At 45.3% G+C, this 20,671-nt stretch overlaps 1 protein-coding gene across 2 annotated transcripts in view; it reads left to right on the plus strand.

The window, feature by feature from the left end:
* The window catches only part of RANBP17 (RAN binding protein 17), a 316,163-nt gene extending 296,492 nt beyond the window's left edge, over nt 1–19,671 (plus strand). For both annotated transcript variants that reach the window (XM_029215882.1, XM_029215883.1), the window contains 3 exons: nt 13,781–13,879; nt 15,777–15,904; nt 17,920–19,671. In XM_029215882.1, the coding sequence (XP_029071715.1) occupies nt 13,781–13,879; nt 15,777–15,904; nt 17,920–18,016 (324 nt within the window). In that variant the 3' untranslated portion in view covers nt 18,017–19,671. The remainder of the gene's footprint in view (nt 1–13,780; nt 13,880–15,776; nt 15,905–17,919) is intronic.
* Nucleotides 19,672–20,671: the final 1,000 nt, after the last annotated feature.

The following is a 20,671-nucleotide window of genomic DNA, read 5'->3' on the forward strand; positions in this document are numbered from 1 at the left end:
AATAGTGATTGGCGCAGTTAGCTTAATTTATCATTACAAATTAAGGGTAAAAAGAGTTCACTTTCATGCGTTCTTTTTTAAAGCCTCTGCAAGGAAAATTTCTAATCCATAGATAAAATACTGACACCAACTCTGGGAACGGGTTTAACAATCTGCCTTCTAAAAGGACGACTCTTTTCTGCTGACTCTCAGTGATATTTTTGTTTTTGTTCTTTTAAGAATTCTCAAAAAAAGCACAGTAGATGACATCTGCCTTTTTCATGCTAACACAGCACAGGTAGTAGCATTTATCCATTTTTCACAAATGGAAGGCGTTTGGGATTTCATTTGCACTCCCAAGTTTTAACACACAAGAAAGTTCAGTCTTTCTACTCTGAGCAGTGTTTCTGTGACATGTGAAGATGACACCTGAGATCTCCTCCCTGTGTCACATCCAAGCCAGCCCAGGGCTCACCAGAAGGATCCTAAACTTGCATGGGTGTCACAAAGGAGCAGACTACCTTGACCAGAAAAGATTGGGTTAGGAGTATTTCCACATCCTTACACTCCAAAGTGGAAGAACCTTTACACCTCCTTCTTAAAGATCTAGACTTTTCCTCCATCCTGTAACAGAAGCCTTATTTACTGTAGGGTTGCTAGGACCTAAGAAGTCACTATAAAAGGGCGATCTCAGGTTCAAACAGAATTTTTATGATGAATGATAATGATGAAAAAGAAGTAGAAATAATTATTATATGCTAGGCTTGTGTGCCAAGTGCTTTATATATATGTACACAGACATATATTCCAGTGTGTGTGTGTGTGTGTACATATATATATATATATATATATATATATATTTCTGTTTAAGTCTCACTACTCTGTGGGGCAGGTATTTTTATCTCCATTTTATGATCAAAATACTGTAATTGCAGCTCTAGTAAGATGGTAACTTACCCAATACCATACAGCTAGTAAGTAGCAGAACGCATGCTCTTAACCAAAATACAGTACAACTTTTAAATGGGCTAGATGGAGGATAAGCAAGGGGAGACACATACCATTCATTCATTCATAAATCCTTGATTGAGCCAGGGGCCCCTTTCTTTGAGAACTGATTGGACAAGAGGTAAACACTTGACCTAAGCTGGATTTTCTTCCCTAGATTTAGAAACTAGCATTTAAAAGATACTGGTCAGCCTCATCTGAATTGAAGACTTGAAAAATCAAGAGCCACGGGGCAGCCATTCCCTGCCATATGCTCAGAGAAGTAGCCAGTCTGCAGCGAGAGAAAAGAGCAGCAGACGTGCTAAAAGGATCTCGAGAGACCAGGCAGGCCCACAGAGGGAGACTGAGAAGGATCCCACCAGCGTTCTTGCCGTTGGTTCTAAGCCCTTGAGAGGCCTGACCATGCTGCCTAGTGTAGGGATCCTGAAGCCACCCCTTTTAGGCCTAAGTTTTGCCTGCGATAGTTGCTGTCCTCCTAGCCAAAGGATTCTTGACTCAGGGAAGTTGTGAGGACACAGTGAACCAATGAGTATAGACTCACCTAGCCCAGAGAAGGTATTCAATCAATGTGTAAATAGCCTTCACTTTGAAAAACAATATGCAGCTACCACTTTTTGATGTCCCTGTCCTTGTCCATATCCCCGCTGTTCATAATTATAAATGTGAGAAAAGTATCCTGTCCAGGAAATCCCAGGCCCAAGACTTCATTTCACAAGATGATTTGATTTTGCCACGACTTCAGCCGGATTACTTATGTCTACCTGGTCCCATCCATGTGTTCTGCCTTTCTTAGAGTTCCTTCTGTGACAAGCATTCTTAATATCACACTCACTCACTGGACTGGATGGGGCATGGCGTGATTTTATTCTTGGGCCCAAACTGACTTTTTCTCTCTTATTCTTCCTGCATACTCCAGGCATTACCTTGCAATGGCAAGAATGAAAATAAATGCCATAACTCTTCCCATTTGTATAATGTCTTCATACCTTATGTCTCTGCTGACTCTCACAACAACCCTGATGGGTAGACAGGGCCAATGTGAATATTTTTTTAACTTGAGAGTATGGGTACATCAACACATTTAATCCCACAGTACCTGTATGGGTAAAGTACGCAGAGGTTCAGAAGGGCGAAATAACTTGCTCAAAGACACAGAGCCACTAAATAGCAGTGCCTAGAATATAACGAAGGCTTTCTTGTCCCTAGATTTTACAGTTTTCTTGTCTCTAGATCTTACCATACCAAGGCTCCCCAGGGCCTTACCCTGCCCTTCCTTCCTGGCATTTCTTCTTCTCCGTTCATCCCTATTCAAGGGAGACAGCAAGATAAATGACAGCGTTCCCCTGCCTTCATTTCTCTTAGTGGCACTGTGGATGGTATAAGAAGCTCTTTGAGTTTCTTGAAAGAATGGCACAGGATAAAGTGAGGGTTGGTTTAATGATGGCATGATTTATTCATTTCGCAGTTATTACTGATTTTTCACGTAGTACTTGAAGGGCAAATTATGTGAAATTTTCCCAAAGTATATTAAGGTACTGGAGATGTGACTTCCACCTTCATATTCATTTGTCTTGACCCTTGGAAATTTTAACTAGCAGTAGCCATTCGTGCAGCTGTGAGCTCATATAGTGTGTTAAGGAAGACTTCTTATTTGGTTGCAGTCTAGTCACTACTTGAGGAACAAGGTAAAGGTTCCCTCACCCTCTGACCTTTCATGAGTTAATGCTGCTTTGTATGCTTTGCAACCCAGAAGAACTCTTGCGTGTTAATTTTGTATCCCTTGTCATGCTTAGGAAAATACAGACGTAAGTGCTTTCAGACTGATGAAATTCTGTCCTCCTTTCGTAGTTGTTTAATTGCAAATTCTCTATTTGTGGAGGACTTTCTACTTAGAACAATCAGAGCTGACAGATTTTACAGTCAACATACCTGGTTTTGACATACCAGTTATGCTACTTCCTGTGTCCTTGGAATACTTACCTCACCTCTTTGAGGTTAGCAGCCCTTCAACAGGGGGAGTTCTTTACATTACTTGAACTGGCCCCTGGGATCCGGTGGCTGAACTACTCCCTCCTGTGGTCTCATGCCCAGACTCCCCAAGACTAACCAAGACCTAGATGTCTCCCATTCCATCACTCCCTCAGCCGGTTACCCCATAACTTGGAACATTGGTATCATGGAAAAGAAAAACATTGAAGTGCATGTTTAGTTGAGGTCGTGTGAACATAGAATGCTAAGAAGGAGCAATGGGAAGCTCAAGGCCTGAAGAGAAATCTCTTAGGCCCCAAAGAGACCCACCAGAAAGAAAACACTAAGCAAGAGCTCTGTGTTAATCCCCATACTTAATGTGGCGTCTTGTTTTAGATGGGACAAAGAAATTCCACTCAGGGAACTAAAAGCGTCAATTAGAGTTAAGTGCATTTAGGGATGATTTCTCTGAGACCCTTAAGATTGGAAGGAAACAACTTGATGGGTACGCAATAAGAGATTAATAAATACTTAGGCTGCGTGAGCTCTTTTAGGCCACAGGGACCACATTTTATTCAATTCTGTACCACAGTGCCTGACACATAGTTCAGTAATTCTTTGAGCAAAGAATAAGTCTAAGAAATGAAGAGGGAGGGAGAAAAGAAGGAAGGAGAAGTCCCTAGCACAGTACCTGACACATAGTAGGTACTCATCACGGATGTGTTACGTGTGTGCACCTAGCACGTAAGAGTTGATAATAGAGTATTATTGACTTGAAATGTGTGCAGGTGAAACAAGTAGATAACAAGAGGGCTTTAGAGCTTCTCTAGCAGCCTGGCCTGTTTTGGAATCTGTACTTTAAGGGAGAAGTTCCACCCTCAGCACATGATGGCCTCTTCTTATCCCACAGAAGGAGCAAGCCCTCCCTCCCCAACCCCATCTTTCTCCTGAGCCCCTTGCATTACTGAGAGGCTGGAAACAAACTGACAGAAACCTGGAGAAAAGTAACTCAAGTGATTTAGGAGAATGGAAGGGCTGGCTTATGGGGCCAGATTAAAGAAGCTAAATATGTATAGCCTGCCTAAGTGACAACTAAATGGGGCGTTTGATAAGTCTATAAATACTTGGAAGATGTAAACGCCAAGGAGGAAAGGGAATTACTTAGCATGGCACAATGGAGTACTGGCGTAATGGGATAATATTAAGAAAGGGAAGATGAAGGTTGAACATCAATAAAAAGCTTCCTGAGAAGGAGAACCATTCCTGACAGAGGACACTATTAAGTTACGCGCTGTGGGCCGAGGGAAGTAATGGCAGTGCCATTTCTCAGGGTACTGGCAACAGAGCCAGCAAGACAGGGCCCGAGATATGTCCTGACTGAGGCACAGGAGCCAAGCAAGTAACCTGTGTCTGCGGCCTCCGAATCCTAGGAACAGGAAAAAAAGCTGCATCTTCTTGGGAGAACTCAGATGGCTCAGCCTCCTAGAGGGTCAGACCCTGTGGAGAATGGTTATACCAATCGTTCGCCCTTCCACGCCACTGCCCAAAAGAAGTCACCCAACTAAAATGGTACCCCATTTCCTCCAAGATAAAGCCCACATTCTCTAGCACGCAGTAGGAGGCCCTTCACAAGACGGGGCCTCTGCCTACCTCATCAGCCTCCTCCGTCACCACCACTCCCCGCGCACCCTCTCAGGTCCCACAGAGCTGCTCGCCATTCCCCAGACACTTCTCCAAACCTTGGCACCTGCTTGCTCCTTTTCCTCCCTTACTACCTGTCAGACTTTGCTTGTTCTCTACAACAGATCCAGGTGTCACCTGTGAAGCCTTCCCTGCCTGCCCCCCACCCCTAGACAGAGTTAGTCAGCCTCTTGTGGTCTCTCAGAGCCTCCTGTGCAGGCTTCCGTTTGTGGCACTTGCTAGAGTGTGTTGTCATGTAAACAGTGTACTGCCTCCCCTACTTGAGTTCTTTGAGGGCTGGGACTGTGCCTCATTCATTGGTATGTCCTCAGGGTCTAACACAGAGCCTGGCACAAAGTAGGTGGCAGTAAAGTCTGAATAAATCAAGGAACGAGGTTCTATTCCCAGCACTTTCGGTCACTATCATTCCTTAGGCTCCCTGTGTAAATATTAGGGTGAGAGAGCTTCCAAATCTCAGTAACATCTTTGAATCATCTCCCCAACCGCTTGGCCAGCACTCTCTATGCCATTTAGACAACTATAAATAAAAACGCTCAAATCTGAAAGGCAGCATGCCATCCTCTGTGGTTAAACTCGAGACTGCTCTTTAATGGAAAGTGCTTCTGAGGGCCGAGTGAATTTTCCAAAAAATATTTTTTTCTCCTCACACAAAATCATTCGGACATGATAAGTAAAATAATCCTCCTCTGTTGGTTATGAAGATTTTTAGGTCCATCTAACCAAATCCCGTCGGGAAGTCAGGGAGAATATAGTGACAGATGATAGGCAGTGAAACTTTGAACCTCCTACTGTAAGGATAATATGTTTATTATGAAATACAATATTCACCGCACTCTGCTCTGAGGACCGCATGAGATGCCCCCATGCCATTATGCCTTATGTTGTTCTGTTGTGAAATATGATATTCATTGCGAAATGTTGTGATGACTGTTCAATAAAGTAGCATGCTGTTTCCCGCTCCCTTCCTTGATTCTGAATGGCCTCAGTTAGAGTTTACTTTATCACTGAATATTTAATATAAACATGTGCTTGTAGTCGCCTCTGTCATGCATGTATATGTACGCTGGGTGGGGTTCATTTCACTGCTCCTTATCCCCCGAGCTCACTGGGACTGTGGGCCTGCTAGACGGCAGCCGCCCTCCACCACGTGCAGCACTGCTGGGGCCGCCTAGCATCCAGCCCCTTCTCTCATTGGCAGTCTTGAAGTTGAGGCCATGTCCTTAAAGCTCTGAATTTACCTGTAGCTTCAGTATCAGGTGGTTGTTCTTCGAAAGATTTCTTTAACTGGGAAGAAAATGGGATACGCAGTCAAGGATTCTGACCATTTCCCTCTGTCTCTGCTACCACAGCCTTGCGGAGGCCCTCATCATTTCTCCTCTGGACTTGTGCAGTAGTACCTAAACATGTTGCCTTGCCTCCAGTACCTACCCGTCATTGCCATTCTGCAGTTTCCCATAAGTTTTGTTCTAAATCACCGATCTCATCATTATTCAGAAGTCCTTTGAAGGCTACCCTTTGTGTACTGGCCCGAACTCATTTCTGCATTCAGCCTGACATGAAAGACCTTTTATAGCCTGGACTCAGCCCAGTCTTCTCCTCACCCTCAGCTCTACTCCTTTCCACTCAAAAGAAGGTCTCTCTTAAAAGCCTCCTATACAGAGGCTGATTATTCCTCATATATGCCAAGCCCTGTCCCCTGTGCCTTTTCTCATTTTATTTTCTCTTCCTAATGTATCCTTTCCCAGTGATGCTGTATGTGTCTTTTAAGATTCAAATTAAATATTAGCTATCCTGTGTGGATAGGCTGATTTTTTTAGACAGAAAACGTAGCACATATGCCTTTGTTAGTCTCTCTTGAGCTTACACACATTTTCTAATTTGGGGCCCCCAGAGGCTAGTGTAGGACATTTGAGGTTCTAGAACCTGATTGTATGGCAGTCATTTGGGCAGTATACCATGAACTAGAAATAACAGTGTCACTTGAAAAAAATGAGAGGAAAATGGCTTTGGCGTTGAAAGCCATTCCTTTACATACAAGTTTTCCCAATATTCCTACAGGAAATTTAGATAATGTTTTTGACAAGCGATGCTTAATTTTTACATCAAATCGAATACTGTTCCGTTTGATGTTGGCCAGAGAAGAGTGAGAAAGAGTTTCCCAAATAGTGCTGAGTGGCAAATCCTTCAGCCTCCCAGTACCCCAGGTTTTCTGGTTTTCTTTTAATGCAGCAAGCTGCTTTATGAGATCTGCAGCCACTTGAAATATGAGTTACTACTCGTAAAAAGTTTCAAGTGGATAATGAAGATTCAAGAATGAGACTCACAGGGTAGTGCAGTCAATTTTGTTGCTACTGCTTTCCAGTACATCTCTGCCATTGAAATGAATTATTTATTGTAATTTATTTCAACCATGGAAAATAAAACTTTTCATTGTGATGTGCGCTGTAACATTCAGAATAGACACATCACGTGCAGTACTCTCAATTAATTAATTCTGAAGTTTCATTCCAACTTTATCTTCTTTATTATAAGCTATGAGACTGGCAGGTAATTCTTTCCCCAATAAACTATGATTAAAATGAATGTTTTGAGAACTAGGGGTAATGTTGGTAATGGAGAAAATTGAAACAGCAGCAACACTAGGTTGTGTATTTCCTTAGATTTTACAGTGGATGGAAGGGTTTTTAAATATTCTAGGCAATTTATCACTTGGAGGAAAACTTTTTCTCCCTTAACTTTTTGTAAGGAGTGGGTGGAAGAGGAGGGTGCTCTTAAGTTTAGATGTGGAACCGTGCAATGCTAATATATGGCCAAAGCCAGCTGAGTTAACCAGTCCTGCAGTACCTTTATTGGTAAGAAGTTTTTTTGCCTTTTTTTTTTTTTTCTTTAAAGCAAACTTAGCATTGTACAAAGGCCAAGAGGCAGGACTCCCAAATGACTTTTCAGAGGAGAATGGGTCACCTGTAATTGATTGCAATCTTGTTTCTTCTAAAAAGAGGCTCACCTCATGCATTTCATTTGATTTTTTTTTTGATTTAAAGTGCTAAATAGTTGCTTCTGTTACGAGACTTGCAGACACGATGAGAACTTAGGAATGTGCTTAATATGTACAGATACTAAAAGATTTAATATAACTTAGGTGGTGGGGCTTAGTCCAGGCAGAAAAATACTTGCTTATTTGTCCATTACTTTCATTTTTCATAACATTCCACTAATACCACGTTGCTAGACAGCAGACAAAGAAACAATTGATTCCTTTTCCCCAAAGATGACCAGTATCTAATTTGAGGAGGATCACATTTCAATATTTGCTATGCACGTGGCCTAAGAACAGCGCTTGGTAATGACAGCAACTCGCTTACTTCCACAAGCACTGAAAATCTGGAAGCTTTTCCTCCTTTGGCAGCACTCAGATTCTTCCAGGTCATAGATCTTCAACCAGGGCATGGGGCTCTGGAGAAATTGCTGTGGAGATGGGTAGAAGGTTTCTCTGCTTTTTCAGGCTCTACTACACTATCGTTTTTGTTTTGTTGTTTTTATTGCTGTTGCTAGGGCCAGCCTTCCTCCTCCTCTCCTAACTGGCCTTCTGAAAAGCCAGTTACGGGTGCCAGAGGATTCTTGAGACTCAGAAGCATCTCTCAAGTGTTTGGTGCATTTATCGGTTGTTCTCAAAACATCAGCAACTCATTGCATCAAAATCATAGGCGATCTAGCTTGGTCAGCAGTACCTATAATTGTGTATCCTACCCCCTCTTCTCATTGAGGGCCCAAGCAGATTAAGGCACCCCATTCCGCAGACACACCCTCTTGGGCACAGCCCTGATCATCCTTGCTTTGTCCTCCTCTCCCCACCTCTGTCTGGATCTAGGTACAGGGACGCTTTGTCTTTGGTCTCTCATCTCTTCTTTGGTCCATCCTTCTTTTATATAAACCAAAGCCTCCTTCTCAGCCCCTCCTTCCACCACCTTTTGGAGAAGACAGATTACTCTTGCCCCATTCCCATTTTCCATTTCCCTGGTCAACAGGGAGCAAAGTTGCAGTGTAGCTAAAAGGTCATTCAGCCCTGAGCAAAGAGGCCAGGATAGAGAGAGAAGAGCTGAAGTTCCCTAAATATGTTAAGGATTTGATCCCCATAGATCAGAGTTCATATCATCACTTCAGATTCAGTTTTGTCTTTCTGAATCAGATGGGGAGCAGAAGGGAGAAGTCTGAATTTTTTTTCACCTATTTCTTAGACTTTGTGGAATATTTTTTAGTTTTATTAATCAATATGTTCGAAGAACATGAACAATGAAAAGTGCTCACTTTATAGGGAGTATTGTAACTCGAAGAAAATTAGCTTAATTTACTAATGTTTTCTATTATGTTAATTTAAATTGCCATATACTTTTGGTGGGAGGGAAACCAGTGGGTTCAGTGGACCGTGTTCCAGAGACAATCTATTAATTATGTCTACTGCTGTTCATCTTGGGAGGCTGAAAATATGTTAACCAAATTTATAAAAGCTGTAGGTGGGAGGCAAGAAGGTCTGCTGCAAACTCACCAGGAACCTCTGCCCTGGATTCCAATCACAGGGATTTCAGTAGCTGCCCGACTCTTGATCAGGTGGCAGAGTGGCCGAACAGAGGAGATACACATGGGCAGCATAGCTGGGAGGCTCACTGCAGGTGGAAGCGTGAGCCACGCCCAGAAACGAGCCTTTCCTTTCACACCATGAATCCGCTAGAAGTCTACAGTGAGGGCCAGACACACTGTGCCTCAACCACCGCTGCGGCAGTCCTGGTCCTCACCCTCAGGCAACAGCCTCCGGACTCAGGCGGGCCTGTGCACATGTCCTGGTTCCACTTCACATCGTGGTAGCTGGTGGCTGTGATGCCTTGAGCAAGTGACTGACTTGCTCAGCACTTCAGATCCTTAGTCTATGAAATGGGGATAATATCTACCTCAGGGTTAGCTGAGAGTTCCAGACAGTGTGTGCCTAACAGGGTGCTGAGCACCCAAGGGCTCTCCGTAAACGTGTCATTCCCTGCTGGGCAGTGAGAAAACTCATCAGGCACAGCTTACTCTTAGGTGGAAGTGCTTGTCATTAGAAAAGATGGTGCCTCAGCCTTTGGCCTTGGTGACCTGAAAGGCCCTAGAGAGCTCTTCCCGGCAGCTGCTGGCTAGAGAGGCAACCGTGGCTTAGAAGAGTTCTCAGGCTCTGCACACAAAAGCAGGATCCTTGGAAATGAACAATGTATTAATTTACATATTTACCCATTTCAGGTTGTAGCCATAGACTGAGGCCAGAACTTCTCTGTTTTCTGTACAGTCCCCTTTCGGCTCTTTAGCTCGTTATGCTTTAGTTGATATTTCACTCATCCTTTCCCATTCATTCATTTATTCATTTATGTATTCATTCTGTCATCCAGTAGCTATTTCCTGAGCCTCTGATAGGTGCCAGATGCCATTACTAAGCACCAGGGATACAGAGAAAAGTCCCCCATGGTCCCAGCCCCGCAGAAGTTTGCAGACCACTCTCCCGACCCCACCCCATTGCAGTCCTCACCCTGTACACACTCAAGCCACACCTCTCCAGCCATCCTTCTCCACTCAGCTTCTAGACCCACTGAGCCTCCAGCCTCCTTAGAAAGAGTACATACTCACCGTGTAGCAGTAAAGCATCCAGCACAAGCCACATCTTCGCTTATTCTGCATAGGTAGAAGATAGAACAGGAAGCATCTGAAGTGAGAGAGCATGTACTTACCACCTTGCTGTAGGGGAAGAGTGACCCAGCACATTTGAGTAGGAAGGTCCACTGTGCTTTGTGCTTGCGCTTTACATGCCATTTTAGGGTAGAAACATAGGAGCGGAGCTGAGGAGCGAACAGAGATCCGTGTAGCACAGCATTGCTTTGTCTTATTTTTCCAGATCAGATATTTGTAGCATAGCTTCATGTTTTATTTAGAAGACTACAAGATTTCAGAACAACAGAAACACTGTCATTCAAAATCCATACTAATACATGTGGCAGACCACATAGGACTGATTTTTGGACTGTTTTCTATTTTAGGGTTTTTTTGCTTGTTTGTTTGTTTGCTTATTGCAGCTCCCAGTGAGGGTAGCTGATAGTGAGAATATAATCTCGTTTATCTGTCCATAAGCAAGACGTGAAATGGGGTGCTTCCTGGAGCCATGAGATTCCGCTGGGCCAGATCAGGCAGGGTAACCATAGTTGGAGAAAAGGAACGCTAGTAAGGATTTGAGTGCCTGGGGAAGAAGTCAGTCCTCACAGCAGCCCTTCAAAGTAGTTGCCATAATCCTTCACTTTATAGGTAAAGAAGTAAAGGCTCAGAGAAGTGAAACAACTTGCCCAGCGTCCCAGGTTACGTAAGTGGCGGGGCCCGATTTGGCCTTAGTTCTGACTGGCTCCAAAGTCTGTCCCTGTCAAACCATGTTGGTTTTGCTTCACTGAGAGAAATTTTCTACAAACTCATGCCAAAGCCCTTTGGGAAGGAGGAAGGAGAACAAGGAAGCACCACCTGAGACAGTGTGGTGTCTGGTTTTCCTAAGCGGACTAAGCCTCATGACTCCCCTTCCCAAGTGGTCCATTCCCTGGTTGGGCAGAATAACTGCTTAGGATAATACAGTGGGTAATGTGTGTGTTTTTGGACGTAGGCTCTGGAAACTGTAGCCTGGGTTGGGCAAATTTGAAATGGCCATTCCAGCCATGCCTGTAACAGTGCAGGAAGTGAGCAGAGGTTGGGGGAATTCCTTATACTGAACGCTGATAGCGCTTTGTGACTCAGTGCAGGCTGGGGCGGGCCACTGCAGAGTTGCCAAGGGCTCTCTCCTTTCAGTCTTGACTTGTTCGCATCGATAACCGCCAGAGATTTCACATTACCTGCAACAGGATTCTGTACTTAGGCATTTCACCCAGTATTCTTCCATATGGGTGGGGGACTTTCTCCAAAGGGACTTACCATACTGATTGAACTGTTTCCCCATATCCTCTAGGAGTGTTAGAAACAAGAACTCTGGAAATGAGTTGCCACGTCAATACCCTTTGAACGGATTTGCTCACTAATTTCCATTTTTCCGGAAGAGTAAAAGAGAAAAAGAAAAAAATCATCCATTTTAGCCAACTTTATTTTTAGAAAAGTATTTTATTCAAACATCCCCTTACTTATTACAGGCGTAAATACATGCATTCAGACAAATGAATCCACGAGAGAACCGTATAAAGTAATTGGCACATCACTTCAGCGTGCTTTGTCAGTTAGTGGAGGACTTTGGTGCCTCTAACTTTAATCTTTTCCATTAAAATATCCATTCTGCCTTCAGATTGTGAAACCCATAATATTTTAGGCTGTCTCCATGGACCTGTTAGTTTTGCTTGTCAGACTAATTTAATTTGTGGCTCTATGACTTTGGGTGGCTTGTTAAATTGTACATGGAAACACGTGATCTGCAAATGATGTTCAACATGCCAGGCTTAAGACCTGGTCTCTCCCCAGAGACACTGGACGTACAGTAAATGTGAACCTGGCAGATTTCATTTGCAACCAGCCTAGCTGTTAGGATGGTGATGATGTGTGAAATGGAAGATGTTTAAGCGCATTACTGTTGCTTTTATATACCTTAAATGTTTATAACACTTTTTGAAGCACTTTTTGTATCCACCGTCTCATTTGATTCTCTGAGCTTCCTTGTACTGGGTTATCATTTCCCTCTTTATAGCTAATGAAACTGAGACACAGAGAGAAAGGGTCAGTGACTTGCCTGAGAACAGGGTAAATTGGATTGCAAAGATGCTAGAGGACAAAGCCAAATGTCACCAAAGCCTAGTCAGGGTGGTGTGTGTAGTAGACTTTGCCACGTAATTGCCATTTTCCCCTGCCCTCCTTTGAGGAAAGGAGCTCTGAAGTGGTGAAAACAGGAAGGGCTAGAGATGGGAGGTAAAGAGTGCAAGAAGCAGAAACTGTAGCATCAGCTCCATGTGGATGGCCACAGCTGGCTTCACTGCTCTTTGCCTGGACTGTTGCAGCAGCCTCATCTCTGGTCTCCCTCCTTGACTGTCACCTGCACAGTACACGTTCCAAATGTCCCCAGAGAGAGATTTCTTAAGTACAAATCTGAGCATGTCTCTCTTTTGCTGCAAACCCATCATTGGCTCCCACTGCCAGATTCTTCATCGCGGTCTTCCAGCCTACACTGGGGTCTTGCTTCTGGCCCGCCTCTCTTCTGCCACACTGCATTCCTCACCACTGTAGAACCCACTGTGTTCTTTCCCAGCCTCCTTTTTTGCCACTGTCTCTGCTTAGAACACATTTATGGTGAACTCCATAAACATGACCTTCCCTGTGGAGCCTTCCCTGATTCTCAGGGACCCAGAAGCATCCCTCTTTCCACTGCATGCCCACAGCAACTTAGCCCAGCCTAGTGCCTGTTATCTCTGTGCTGAGCAGCCTGCCCCAGGGAGTTTTTAGCTCCTCAGGGATGGAGGTTGTGGTAGATGCCTGTGTTCTCTTACCGCCTCCCAGGTGTCTTGAAGAATTGGAACTTAAGAAAACGGATGAGTATGAAATGTAGGAGTGAAGTGAGTAAATGAGTGAATTAGTGTATGAGGAGTGAATGAGAAGACTTTAACAGCCTGAGCCAGCAGGAAACGTGACTCCCGGCATTACCTGGCATGTGCCCCATTTCTCCCTCTTGTCTGAGAGGAGTCATGGAGAGATATTGCCCCTCCACAGCTTGGCGTCTTTGGTGAAATGAGAGGCATAAAGAAAGGTGAGCTGGGCTTTTGCCTGGTGACCTAGTATAGAGGAAAGCACATCAGGGTTGAGAAGCAGGGACTGATCCTCTTGGCTCTGTGGCCCCTGACTTCTGCCCACCCAGAAGGTTCTCACCAAAGGTTTCGGTGGTGGGAACTCTTCCTCGGGGAGCTGAGAGTCTTTGCCAAGAGTTCCTACAGCAGCATCATAGGCTTCCAGAGTCAAAGCTGTTTGTTTGTCCAGGAAGCACCTTCATGTCTGGTGGCAAGATGTGGGGATAGAAGGTGAGCACATAGAAGGCCTGGAACTTGGGGGGGGCGGGGAACTCTGAGCCAGCGCATCAGTGTCTTCATGTGACTCTGTCTTCTAGATGATGTCTGTCCTCATGAATACCATTGTCTTCGAAGACTGTCGGAACCAGTGGTCAGTATCCAGGCCTCTCCTGGGGCTCATCCTGCTCAACGAGAAGGTGAGTGCGGTTGCAGGAAGGTCCGCAGGAGGCGACCACTGGGAAGAGGGAGCAGCTATACACCAGGCCAAGCTGTGACAAAGACAGGGAAGCCAACCGAGCTTGAGCTGGGACCTTGAGCACGCGGGACAAGGCCGTTTTCCCCCAGAAGGCCCTTCCCCAGAGGCCTCAGATCTCCTTCAGTTAAGTAGGGGCCTCACAGTAGCTTTTCTGGCACCTGGAGCCCTGCGCTGGACGGGCGGTTTGCTCAGCAGTGCTTCCAGCGCACCCTCACCCCCCTCCCTGTTCCAGGAGATTGTGGGCAACAACGCCTTTTGCCCCTTCCTAGGCCTCCCTTCCTTTGCGGGATCCCCACTGCCCTCAGTGGTAGCAGTAGCCCCTCAGGGCCAAGCACAGAGGCAGCACCCTTCATCCGGAGCGCAAGTCTCCAGTCCTTAAGTGCACGCACCACTCTGGGCTGCCTCCCAAGTTCTCCAGCTTCCCCTTGAACCCACCCCTGTCTCCCCAGCAGTCAGTAGGAACAGTACATTACTGCTCGGGAGAATGAATTGTCTATACAATAAGAGAGTACTGGGGAAAAGGACAGTGAGATTAGAGGCAGCCGCATACATTAAAATTCAAACTGAAATCCCAGCCTTGGAAGGAAACTAATAGAAGAAGAAAATATATCAAAAAGAGAAGAGCTGTCTCATCATTCACCTGTGCTGAAGTATCCAATTTTAGCCACATTCAATAGCACTGTCATTCATCTTCCCTCGGTGTTATTGTGATTTAAATCCAAGCTCTATAAGAGAGAGCAGTTCTTTTAAAATGATTGAGAGGGAATAAGGGCAAATTCAGTGTTTAGAAAAAGCTTATGACATCACAATATTATACTTTACTGATGGAGGTAATATTTCATGGTTTGGGATGAAAAACTAATAATTTTCTATTTGGTGTGAGTCACTGCATCATTATAAAAGGGAAAAATAAGTAGTTCTGTGCATTCCCAGTCTTGTTCGGGAAGACATTGTGGTTTAAGTGTAATGCCTCTGATATACAGTATTTAAGTATTAGTCTGACTACATATTAATTATGTGTGTTTTTGATGTGAGCTGTTTTAATGTATGATGGAAATTAAATATCATTCTGTTTGGGCTTGGAAGGATGAACACGACTGGCAAAATGTTGTCTTTGTGCTGAAATTAGGCTGTTTCCAGTGATTAGGAGCTGCTTTTAGCATAAGAGTTTGTGTGTGTAAAAGCCCACAGACATCAGCAGAGAAGAAAGGGCTGTGCAGTTCTTTGTGACCAGGTGTGACAGGTGTTTTTCTTAGTGCCAGAAAGCTCTCCCGGGACTAAGCGAGTCCCTGTAGTACCCCACCTCAGCAGAACAGACCCATCCTAACTCGGGAGGACAAGGACTTGGAACAAAGCCTGGGGTCGTTTGAGGGGTAGTTCACTGAAGCCACCGAAGACGAAGAGGCCTGAGGAGGGACCCTGGACTTGGTCGCCCAAAGCGCTCCTTGGGCATTTTTAGTTCATTTCTTCCCCTCAGCCTAAGAGGTCCTTCCTCTTTCAGCCTTTCTGTGATTATTGTTGATGAGACTCAGGAAGACCTTTATGTGCTTGGTCCCCCACAGAGGAGGCGAGGACTCCATCAGCCTAAATTGTTCCGTGACAATAAAGCAACTATAGGAAGAGATTTTTATGAGAAGGGATAATACAGTTTATACTCAGGAATGTCTCTGTTGCTTTGGTTTTCTCTAAAGGCTTAAAGTTCAGAGGGGACCTGGACCAAAGCCCCTTTGAGAGTTAGGAGCCCTGAGCACTTTGGAGGTGGTCTAGCCCTCCCCTACAGCTCTCCTCAGGCCCCAGTGTGGAGCCAGAGTTCTGACACTTGTTCTGTCTCCCAACAGTATTTCAGTGAACTGAGGGCAAGTCTGATAAACAGCCAACCTCTCCCCAAGCAGGAGGTCCTTGCCCAGTGCTTCAGGAACCTAATGGAAGGAGTGGAGCAGAACCTGTCTGTCAAGAACAGAGACAGGTAAGCAGCGCCCCATAGTTTAGCATCTCTGGGGTAGGTGGACGTTCCGGGATTGCGCTTAACACAGCTCACAATATACTGATGTGGCTTTTCTATTACACCTTGTAATCCTAGACTCAATTTAGTTCCATCCGGTAAATATGACTGGGTAGTTGCTTTCTTCCAAGCATCACACTAGGCACTGTAGAGCAGCGGTCCCCAACCTTTTTGGCACCAGGGACCAGTTTCGTGGAAGACAATTTTTCCGGGGGGCGGGGTTCAGGCGGTAATGCGAGCAATGGGGATAATGGAGATGAGCGATGGGAATCGGCAGGTGAAGCTTCAGTTGCCCGCGGCCCAGGGGTGGGGGACCCCTGCTATGGAGGATGCAGAGATGAATAAAATGCAGCCTTTGCCCTTCAGCAGTTTATAATCCAACAGGAGAGAGAGAGAGAAAAAATAACTAATTGAAAAGGTTAAAAGAAGGAAAGTTTAGATCTGCTATGAAGGACAAAGAAAGGCCTCCTGGCATTTGAACAAGCATAGGCTTTGAGGTCAGACAGACTCCAATTTAAATTTTATCCCTGCCCTTTATAGGCTGTGTGGCAGTGAGTAAGGCAGTCAAGTTCTCTGATCCTCAGTTTTCTCACCAGTAAAACAGAGATGATGATAATTGATTGTGACCTTTAAATGACAGAATATAGTAAACATGGTACCCAGGACATACGATGCACAGTAAGTAGTTCCTTCCTCTGTCTGACCTTTGAAAGTGGTTGGTTTTGCAAGAACAGAGACAGGTAAATTGCCAGTGAGATCCTGATGAGGAACCCAAACTTAGCACCTATGCCTGAATTCATTCATTCATTCATTCATTTAGTTCATAAAATTTTATTAAGAATCTGCTCTGTGCCAGGCACTGGGGATACCACTGAGGAACTAATTGTTCCAGGTTTTTGCCCTCACGGAGCTTCTAGTGGAAGAGACAGGCATAATGAATGATGGAGAGAGAAAATGTTTTCAGAAAAAAAAAAAAAAAAAAAAACTTGCCTCATGCTTTTATAAAAGTGGTAGCATTCAAACACTGCGCCATTTGAAATGCACATTATTAATCATCCCGATAGCCACAAGCCAAAACCTGGGCTTTGGTAATACGAGGCCAAGTCGGATGGGCTCTGTGGACGTGTTCATTTGACTGCTTGTTCTGAGCCAAGATCCTCTATCAGGCAAAAAGGGGCAGCCTCCAGGGCTAGGAGGAGAAGAGACTTCGTGAAGGAAGAGGGGACCCTTCCCTATATGCCTCGGGGGGGGGGAAATTGCTTCACCTGAGGCTTGGGAATTTGAGTATTGCCTCCTGAGCGGCTCTGTGAAATGGTGTCAGACAAGCTCCTCGTTTAGTGAGAGTGCTAGCTAGCAAGGACTGCGTGTTTTCCATGTGCCGGGCAGGATGTTGAGCACTTACAGGCATCGTCTCACTTGACTCAGTAAACTCTCCCTTCCCACAATCCCGTAAGCTAGCTACTCATGTGGGGCACCAAGACAAGAGATCACCCAGCTTAGAAGTGATGGGGCCAGGATGTGAGCCCAGGTAGTCTTACCCAGTGCCCCCTCTTTGTGAAGCACTTAGTTTGGTTTCCTTATCTGCAAACGAGGATACCGACACCTACTTTGGAGAAGACTTGTGATGATTAAACGAATTTATATGTAAACTCAACCAGTGCCAGGCACATAAGCTTTTGTTCTTTTCTTTATATTCCTTACCATCTATAATGTAATTTGACTTTTAAAAATAATTTTTAAATAGTATAACCGCAGAATGCACCCCTTGAAATGGTCAGAGTGTATTTGCTGGTAACCCTTGTTTTCCGGGAGGGGAAGGAGGAGGGCATGCTGCTGGCGGAGCAGTAGCGGTCGGTGAAATGGGAGGAAGGAGCTCAGCCAGCACCTAGGCCGTCTCCAGGGTCCTGAACTCCGCCGCCAGAGCTTCACAAAGCCTCGGCCTTGCCACTGCCCTCAGCCCTTTCTTACTCTTTCCACAGGTTCACCCAGAACCTCTCGGTCTTCAGAAGAGATGTGGCAGAGGCCCTGCGCAGTGATGGCAGCACCGAACCGTGCAGTCTGGACATGATGAGCTGACCCGACTTCTGACCGTGTGCCGAGCAGCTTTTATCAAGAGACTTGTGGGTCTGGACCCCAGGACAGTGATGTTGGCTAGCCCAGGGGAATCTATTTTTCAAAACAAACAAACAACAACAAGAGTCCTACCTTTTTATAAGCCTGGCCTAATTGTAAGAATTTATAATAGCGCACAAACAATGTAAATTCAGTCTTTGCACTGAAAAAGCAAAAGATGTGTTTTCAGTCTTTCTATAAAACAGCATTTATCTTTGTTCTTATAATGCTCTGAAAGGGTGTAGAGACAATATTTAACCAAAGAATATAATAAACCAGGTTTACGCCTAAGTGTGTACTAGTTAATGGTTCTGCAGTCAAGGTTGTGAATTTGTGAGAGATGCAACCTTCAACATAGATCCCGGATTGAGACAAATATACCATTTGAACCTGTTACATTAGTAGTTTGTTATGAGTCTGGAAAAAGCAGCACTGGGGACTCTGAGCTGTGGGCACTTAAGAACGAGCCTGGGAGCTCTCCAGAGCATCCCACAGGACTGCACACAGCCCTCTCCGCCTCAGCAGCGTCTGACAAAGTTGAGAGACAGTAACACAATTAAATGACTTACAAACAACGTTTGCTCTTCACTGGCATAAATCTGAAGTGGTTCAGTCTAGAAGAATTAAGCTGTGCAATTACTGCCTGCAGAGATATTTCTTCAAAAGCAGCTCTGCCTTCTCGGGCCACCCAAAACAGTTCTAGGTGCTAAAGTATAGATTTTCAGAGGATGTGGATCAGCTGGTTTTCATCCTTCCACAAAAACTCTTACTACTGTGGGGACTGCAGTTCGGCCCAAACCCAGGACAAGGAGGAAGCCTTTACAGTTTGTGAGGGACTGGAGCTAGGCTATTAATTTGAGATTGCCACTGTCAGATGGCTTTGGTGTCTCACCGCTCCGTCTTCATGGCTCAGGCTTGTAGTAAATATTGTTCCCTTTATTTCTGATAAGACATGAAAGGTTGGCCTTACTGTTGAAGAAGAAGTAAATCTACAAGCTCCTGTTATAATCTCATTTCTCAGACTAGTATTTCTTGAAAACTTTCTTGATAGCTGAGTTTTACAACAGGCTTGTCACAGAATAGCAAAGTCACCCAAGTTTATCTCAAAATGTTTGTCTTCCGTGTGTGAACCCAGGAAATCAGGGAAAAGTGTGTGTTCTAGGTAGGGTTACTTCTGGTATCTAATGGAGAAGGAAGCCTCAGCCTTACACTATGTTTCGTTAGCAGTGGGATAAATTTCCACAAGAAGGCAAATTCTGAACTTCATAAAACCTCAACTGTTTAGAGAAGTCTGACTTGAGAATTTTCTATTTCTCATGGGCTTATTACTGTACACTACTCATCCCCAAAAAAATCCTTCATAGAAGACCTATCCCCTTCTGACACTGTTTTTTGGTTTGTTTGTTTTTTGTTTTTGTTTTTGTTTTTGAAAAAGGTCCAAGACCTGGGAGTTCCCTAGTGGCCTAGTGGTTAGGATTCCGGGCTTTCACTGCCATGGCCCGGCTTCAACCCCCGGTCGGGGAACTAAGATCCTGCAAGCCGCGTGGCGTGGCCAAAGTAAATAAATAAATAAAAAGGTGCAAGACCTAAAAGCACCGTATTATTTGCATTAAAATGCTCACAAGAAAATCACCACGTGTACTTGCTTTTCTTGACCACATCGCCAAAGGTCGCCTGGTGGTTTCTCCCCAGCCAGGAAAAGCTCAGTCTTGGCCTTGGAGAGCTGCTGGGGAGGAGGACTTGTCAGGCCTGCCCCAGCCCCACTTGAGCAGGGCCTGCTCATGGCGCCGGGGTGTGCAGAGCACACGGAGAGGCAGCGCGCGCAGCAGGGAACAGACTCAGCAAAGCGATGGAACGTCTGCCGTGCCCTCCTCATCTGACCTCTCACTTAGTCCTCACAATAGCCCTGTGAAGGTGGACAGCATAGTCCCACTTTTCAGATGAGGAAGCTGAGCCGCAAAGGTGGTACACAGCTTACACTGGTCACACAGGCAGGATTTGACCCCAGGTCTGTGTCACCTCAAAGGAATTCCTGGCCTCTCCAAGACCTGTATTTGAGAATGGTGAGTTGAAACCAGTTAATGTTTACATCCATTACCATGTGTTTTTCAGAACTCTGTTGCTGTGTAACAAACGACCCCAACATGTAGTGGCTTAGAGCAGCACTGCTCATCTCACAGTTCCTGTGAGTGCTCTGCCTCAGGGTCTCCCAGGCTGCAGCCAGGATTGTGGGCCAGGGCCCTGATCATCACCAGGCTTGCCCAGAAAGGACCTGTTTCCAGCCCCCTCGTGGCTATTGGCAGGAGTCGGCTCCTCGCGGGTTGGTGGACCGAGCCTCAGCTCCTCGCCAAGTGGCCTTTGCACAGGGCGGCTCACAACTTGGCATCTCGCTTTACCAGAGCAAGAGAGAGAGAAGCACAGCAGTCTGGAAGTCTCAGCCTCTCATAACCTAATCGCAGAGGGGCCACGCATCATTTTTCCTGTGTTCTCTTCATTGGAAGTAAATCACTGGACCAGCCCACACCCAAGGGGAGGGGTTACACAAAGGCGGGAGGCAGGGGTCTTCGGGAGCCATGTTCAAAGCCACCTGCCACGACTCCTACCTGGCCTTTGCTGGAG

The sequence above is a fragment of the Monodon monoceros genome, unplaced genomic scaffold, assembly GCF_005190385.1.
Source record: "Monodon monoceros isolate NGI ecotype Baffin Bay Population unplaced genomic scaffold, NGI_Narwhal_1 Super_Scaffold_12, whole genome shotgun sequence".
In the NCBI taxonomy this organism is placed as follows: Eukaryota; Metazoa; Chordata; class Mammalia; order Artiodactyla; family Monodontidae; genus Monodon; species Monodon monoceros.